A 6996-nucleotide genomic window follows, 5' to 3' on the forward strand; every position below is an offset into this window, starting at 1 on the left:
GGATAAAATAGAGTGATGAGCGCGGGGACAAAGACAGAGTAAAGATGGAGGAGGAAGATATTAGATTTACTGGTTGTTGTACTGATTGATTATTTAACACACTGACCAGATGTCACTGATTGTCTTTTCTTTGCCAGGAACCATTTTCTCCGCAACGTCAATATTTTCTGCGATTTCCAGAATGAAGCTTCTCTATCAAACCTCCGTCAAACTGCAGATCAGCCGCCGAAACATCAGCTGAAACGTTTCATCCTCCAGAGTCAGATCTCAGGACTCGTATGCTGCTATACTTGTTAAGACAGATTTTTGCTGTGCAGTTTGACTGACTGGTTGTCTGACTGACTGTCTGCCACATACCAGAGTACAGTTCAAGAGTTCAGTTAATTCATGAACTCCGTCAGGGCACCACACCCAGCCAACGGCACATTAAAGCCCTCTGTATGAGTGTGTGTGTGTGTGTGTGTGTGTGTGTGTGTGTGTGCTGTTGTGTTCCTCATGCATTAGTGCTTCTGCAGTATGTGTGGAAATCTTTAAGTTTGTCTGTGCATGAATCTGTGCTGAGGTTCCTACAGAGGCACGGTCCACCCACAGCTGTGTTGTCACTCATTCTGCCTGATTGGATGTGTGTGTGCCGCCGTGGCCTCGCACGCACACACACACTTGTGTTTACCTGTGAGGTGTAATCATTATTAAACATTAATTCCATATTATTATTATTATTATTAATAAGTTATTAACGAACAATCATGGGTTTATTTTATGTTTCAGAGATGCAAACTGGGGCTGTAGTGGGGGCGCTTTGGTTCGGTCAAAGTAGACAGGCATAGGCGGTTAAGATGTAGGTATCCGTGGTTACGACAGGACTACTACTAAACTACAAGTGTTGAGTCGTTTGTTTAACAGACGAACTTCTCGTATCCAACAGGGTCTTTCTATATTTATGAGACAGGGTGACGATTTTCTGCACAGCAACACAACAGGAAGTGACATCACGAGACCTGTGCGTGAGGGGCTTCATGACACAGGAGCTGGTCGTCAGGGGAACGTTAAAGTTACAGCGTACGATGATATTTCAGTCAGCGGTGTGAGAGTGACATGTGGCTGTTATGTTGAAGGGTCTGTAGACTTTAGTGTTTATTTGGATGAAATGTGTTTCAGTGACTGCGGTCGTATTGTTCTTTCGGACGTGTGTGTTTTTTCTCTAAAGGCCTGAAACTTAGTATGACGAGGAGGTGAAACTTGCAGCTGATTGGCTCAAATATGAAGAACCAAGATGGTGCAGTGGAGAAACTACATCTGAGTAACTTTTGTCCAGAGCTTTGTGGTATTTCAGAGTTAGTAGAGGGTGAACCGCCATTTTCTTTTGACCCCCTTTTCTCCTGTTTTTCTTAGTCAGGGAGTTTAATTGTTGTAATTTGGTTATGTTATATTTGGTTTGTTTATTATAAAGCTCTTTAGTTAACATCCACTAGTCTCTGTGGCGACCTGGGACTCGGGGAGGATGTAGTTGTGTCTCGGCCACATCAGGAAGGGACGTATCATAATTATTAGTTAGAGACAACAGAAAAAGAAGAAATGTACGTGATTATAATGCAGCAGCAGCGTGGTTTGAACATCTTTAAACAGACTTCCTGTCACACCATCATGGTGTGAACCGTCTAAAATTGTCACAATCACAAAGCAGAACTGAAGATGCACCCAGGGCAAGAAGAAGAGCGGATGCATGGATGTTTTTAATACAGAATAAATGTGAAAAGTGACTGAACATACGTCTGGATACAAACATTACTTTGTCATCCTTCCTCAGAAAAGAATATTCATGTTATCACACAATCATCTATTATTGAGTTTTGATGTAAGACCACCATCACAACCTCAAAGCAGAAGTTCAGTTTAACAACACATGAATCAAACCGACTGACGCCTCCCCAACTGTCTGAGGCTCAGAATAAAACAGCCCACAGTTCTCGTGTCACACAGATGGTTCAAGATGAAGAAGAAATCCAAAGAGCTGACAGAGAATCATAATCCTGCTGTTTCTGTGTCTGCAGGTAAGATTTCCCTCCACCTTTCGTCCAACTCTGTTTCTGAGGAATTAACTTGATTCTCGTTCAGGACTTTGAGGCTGAGATTTGTCTCCATGTTTTCTCTGTTTTCTGCAACGTTAGTGAAGTGGAAGTAAAAATCATAATTTTAGTTAAATATAAAAAAAATCTAAACACGTTGTTTGCAGATTTGCTGAATTCCTCCTGAAACGTACTGGCTGTCGCTGAGAAATATCGTTCTGTCTTTTCCTCACTGTCTGGCGCCGTTCCTGCTGCTTGATGACGAACAAGAAAAATGTTTTTTAAATGTTTAAAACCATCTTTTGCATTTTGATTTCTGAATTCTGCTCAATACGTTTGGGGAAACTGTAAAAAATAATTCAATATATTTTAATTATTCTTTTTGTATTTGATCTGCGTTGTTTCAGAGGAGCTTGAGGATGAGGAGGCTGATTATGTGAATTCAGCAACGTGCACTGTGAATGGTGTCCCAGCCCCCCCGGCGTCAGGTATGTGATTATCACTATCTACTAATATGTGGCTGAATATAAGCTGATCAGAGTCTTATGTTCCCATCAGATAAGAAGTCGCTCTCCTTCGCCAAGTCCTGGTCACCTGTGGCCGTGTGTTGGGGGATACTGTTGGTGATCATGGCTCTACGGATCCACTGTGAGTATAAACCCAAGTCACTTCATGTTCTCCGGGAACAGAGCAGAGGACAGACGAAGATTCATTTTCTCTCTCTCTTTCTCTGCATCTTCCTGTTCTTCAGTTACGTCTGTCATTTCCACCAAACTGAGCAATGAGACGGAACAGAAGGATCTGGAAGTCCAGATAAACGAACTGAGACAAGCATCCAGAGTCTTAGAGGACAACATCACAAACCTCATGAGTGAAAACCAGTGGCTGAGAGAGGAAAACCACCGGCTGAGAGAGGAAAACAGGATTACTACAACACCAGTACCTCAACACTCGATAACACCTAGAACAACAGGGTGGAACAGTCAACCCTACACTCTTTCATCACCTTGGTGGAGATATGACAACAGAAAAAGTATGTAAGCTCCAGAAATAACCAGTCAGTCCCTGCAGGATTTTCGCAGCAGCTTTTCTTAAAAATTGCAATGAAAGTTGCAACGTTTTTAGATGTTTTTTGCAATGAAAGTGCAGGAGAACTAGATCCCATGATTTCTGCTTATAAAACAGGATGTTCTCAGTCTTTCCATCTTTACTAATTAACTTCTACCGGCATCATTTAAGATGGAAGGTTTTCCCGAGTGTTACTTGATGCGTGATTGATGTTTGGAAATCAATCAATACACCTTAAATACCATTAGTTTTTTATCCGCTCTCTACATGACATGACTCTTCAGTGATGATCGGATCTCTAAGCTCGCAAAATGTAGATAAATATAAACCAGATTATTTGAACTGTAGATATTTTATTTCATCTGGAGAGTAAAAGCAGCACCTGTGGTTCCACCACAATGCTGCAGCGCTACAAAGCTATTTAAAGCTATCTTTGAACGTCTTCACAAGGTCTTTAACTGTGATGTTTGTTGGTGTTACATCCCTTAGTTGGAGCTAGGGGTGACAGGAACCGTAACGTGACAAATCAAGCATTAAAACTGAGTCAATGAGTACTTGAAGGTAGTTTATTGCAACCTGAAGGTCTCAACAAGGAAGTCCAATGTGGGGGAGGAAGGGACAAAGGTGGTGTGCCAAAGAAATGAACCCAATAAAACAATGAAACTGAAGATATTTGATCAAATTTGTGGAAAAGTTGCAGAGATTGGACAAAAATTAAAAGGTTGCGCAATATTCACAGGGATTGGTTGAATTTGCGTTAATTATTGTGATCGAGACGTCGTAACTTTCTGGAGGGACTGACCAGTGATCATGTCACAGTACAGTAATCAGTGACGGTCTCTTGTTTCTCTCAGAGAGACAGAGCGACCCCTGTCAGACTGGATGGATTCACTTCCTGTCCAGCTGCTATGCGATCGATCACCGGGACCCTCCTGATCTGAAGACCTGGGAGGAGGCTCGAGACGACTGCAGAGGAAGAAACGCAGACTTGTTTGTTATAGACTCTCCGGAGGAAAAGGTGATTAAGGCTGTACACACCTGATTTCCACGGTGGCCCAGAGAGCCCAACGCACTGCAACCAGAAAACTGCACCATCAGTGAACGCGTGTTTCTTTTTGCTCTATAATTTACATCTTTTAGCAGAGTCAGAGTAAAAGCTTCAGTAAAACACATGAAAGATGTTTGAACTGGTGTGATCTCTCTCTCTGTGTGATCATTAGGAATTCATCTACAACAGCACTTTGGCCAGCCACGGATCCAACGGCTTCTGGATCGGCCTCAGAGTTGAAGACGGCAGCTGGAAGTGGATCAACGGACATGAAGAGACCGAAGAGTAAGACGCAGTCCTAAATACCACTGATCATAAACTCTGTCAGTCACGATCTAACTACCGTGTTCCTCTCCCAGCTCCTGGATACTGCCCCCTGGTGGCAGCCGACACTGTGCGATGTCCGTCACAGAGACCAAAGGATGGAGAGCCGAGAGCTGCGATGTCAAACATGCGTGGATCTGTGAGGAGAACGCTCCGCCTCTTTAAGTTGTTACTGTAGTGACGTCGACTGGTTTAAAAATACTGTGTCAAAATATCAGTAAAACTTTTGGATCTGAAGCTTTTGTTACCAAAACTAGCATAAGAGAGATTTATTCATAAGTATTTGCTTGTAAATAATTTCACAATGAAATCAGATTATGATCATAGAAAAAGGACGGTGTGAAAACAAGGCAGCGAGGAAGATAGACTTTACATTTGTTGCTACAGCATTTGTTCAGGTTTATGCTTTTATTGGATTGTTAATATTGTGCGTCAGTGCTGTGTGTTGGTAGTTTATTCTATGCAAACTTCAATAAAATGTATAAATATACAGTGGGGTCCAAAAGTCTCAAACGTTGCGACAGTACCTGGTACTTTTTTTGATTCCATCTCTGCAGAAGTTCCAAGCGAGTTGAGGTGAAACAAAGAAGGTCACGTGATCTGGTCAGGTGAGTGTGAGTGTAGAGCTGCTGGAGCCAGAACCACTTCTTTTTGTCTCAAAGTGATGAAATAAAATATCCACAGTTCGCAGAATCCTGTTGAGATGTAGAAACAATTTTAAGCGCTAGAAGATCCGATCATCACGTAGAAATAGAAGCTAGCTGAGCTACATTTTCATAGCCTAGCCTGTTAGCTTCACCTGACCTGTGCCTGCACTGCAGCTTCTCCTCTGATTTTGTTTCCAATGCGGCTTCGTTTACTCGACACAAGTCAGTCTGACATGAGACAGACGAAGTCCCAATGAAGTCAATGGTAGATGAGTGGCTGCATTTCAGCTTTCAAAACTATGAAGACAGTGAAGAACTGGACAAAAGCAACGCTAGATTTGTCGTGAAGAAGAAGCCGCATGTACCTGTTCATACACAGTGTAGCCGGTGCACAGGGGAACGTTAACAACGCACATTACATCTGTTATTTCTTGAGATGCGTCTAAACTAATTGTCATGTTAAATAGAAAGTGCATCCATTTATTTATTCTTAATGTAAGCACGAATGTTTTTAATAATGCACCAGGTCAGAGGAACAATTTACAGCATCAGTTCTCTGAGAATCTCATTCATATCCAAGAAAAACTGATGTTGTAACTGAAATATCTCTGACTGAATCAGGAAACGAGTCGATTCAGAAAATCGGTGTTAATACCGAGTCCTAACAACACACACACACAAACTCATCGAACCTGCCAGTAAATATAAATGATCATAAAACCATCAGTAGCTCTGTCACTGAGTTTTGGAGGCAGTCTGATCTGTGTGTTGCGTTGTGAATATGTATGTATTCCTACACACACACACACACACACACACACCACACACACACACACACACACACACAGGGTCATGCTGGGGTCCGTGGCCACAGCTGCATTCCTGTACGGAGGTTTGTGTTGATACGTACGTCGCAGCGCTGCGCGGCTGTCTGGGCTCCCGGCCTGCGAATCCAAACACGGAGGGGTCGGGACCTCGCTGTATTTGTTTAACACAGAGATAGGTGTCACCGCGGCGGGGTTACAGCGAAGCGAGCACCAGGCATAACTGACTCCGGAATGACAACAAACAGCCGGAGTGTTGTTCCTGCTAATTTGCTGGTGTTTTCCCAAAAGCCGGGGCTTAACCGGCAACACAGGACGTTTAACTCCATCAGTGTTCCGCTTTTTATCTGTTTTATTTTTCACATAACGTGTTGTTGTTGCCCTCGCTGTCCGTCCCCGCCCAGAACGTAACCCAGTCCGGCCTCGTCCCCGGCCTGTTTTAATAGCTTCTTTTCATCGGCTTAAAATTGTTATGATTGGCCGTCATAATTCAGCAGCCTCCTCAGATAACAAAGACCCGACGTGAACACAGAAAAGGACATGAACCGACAGCCACCCAGCCAATGACGGTGCTGGGTTTAAATGGAAGTTTTATTAATAAATGCCCTTGTTTCTCTTTTTTTTCTTTTTCTTTTTGTCTTTTCTGACTCAAACTGAAGGTAAATGACAAAAACAGGAAGTTCTTTCACCTCCTGCAAAGCCAGTACAGTAAGTTCAGGTCAGTAAAACCAAGATCATTAATATATAGATAACGGTGCATAAAATGTTCATCTTAAGAGCTCGACTGAATTATTACTTCTATTTATCTGTAAAACAAAGTAAAAAAAACAAAAAAAACAACCGTCACTTTGTTGTTTATGAACCTGAAGAGAATCAGATTTTTCTATTCTCAGGAAAATGGCGGCAGCTTTAAGAAGGTCTACGGTCAGTTTTACCAATTAACATATCAAACACTACTACTACAATACTTTCATTTGTTCCCACAGCAGATCTGTATCAACACAGTAAAAATTATTAGT

At 42.3% G+C, this 6996-nt stretch overlaps 1 protein-coding gene across 1 annotated transcript; it reads left to right on the forward strand.

The window, feature by feature from the left end:
• The first annotated feature begins 546 nt into the window (after nucleotides 1-546).
• LOC130181469 (C-type lectin domain family 10 member A-like) lies at nucleotides 547-4996 on the forward strand. The gene is made up of 7 exons (XM_056395706.1): nucleotides 547-2051; nucleotides 2474-2554; nucleotides 2625-2714; nucleotides 2818-3099; nucleotides 3989-4152; nucleotides 4355-4467; nucleotides 4542-4996. The coding sequence occupies exons 1-7, from the start codon at nucleotides 1991-1993 to the stop codon at nucleotides 4669-4671; spliced, it is 921 nt and encodes a 306-aa protein (XP_056251681.1). The 5' UTR covers nucleotides 547-1990; the 3' UTR covers nucleotides 4672-4996.
• The last annotated feature ends 2000 nt before the right edge of the window (nucleotides 4997-6996 follow it).

This window comes from Seriola aureovittata, chromosome 14, assembly GCF_021018895.1.
Source record: "Seriola aureovittata isolate HTS-2021-v1 ecotype China chromosome 14, ASM2101889v1, whole genome shotgun sequence".
In the NCBI taxonomy this organism is placed as follows: Eukaryota; Metazoa; Chordata; class Actinopteri; order Carangiformes; family Carangidae; genus Seriola; species Seriola aureovittata.

Bases quoted from the DNA above. Each gene is read 5' to 3' on its own strand.
- LOC130181469 (XM_056395706.1), top strand. From the start codon at position 1,991: ATGAAGAAGAAATCCAAAGAGCTGACAGAGAATCATAATCCTGCTGTT. The intron at 4,153-4,354 runs GTGATTAAGGCT...TGTGATCATTAG, and splicing joins TAGACTCTCCGGAGGAAAAG to GAATTCATCTACAACAGCAC. The intron at 4,468-4,541 runs GTAAGACGCAGT...TTCCTCTCCCAG, and splicing joins GGACATGAAGAGACCGAAGA to CTCCTGGATACTGCCCCCTG.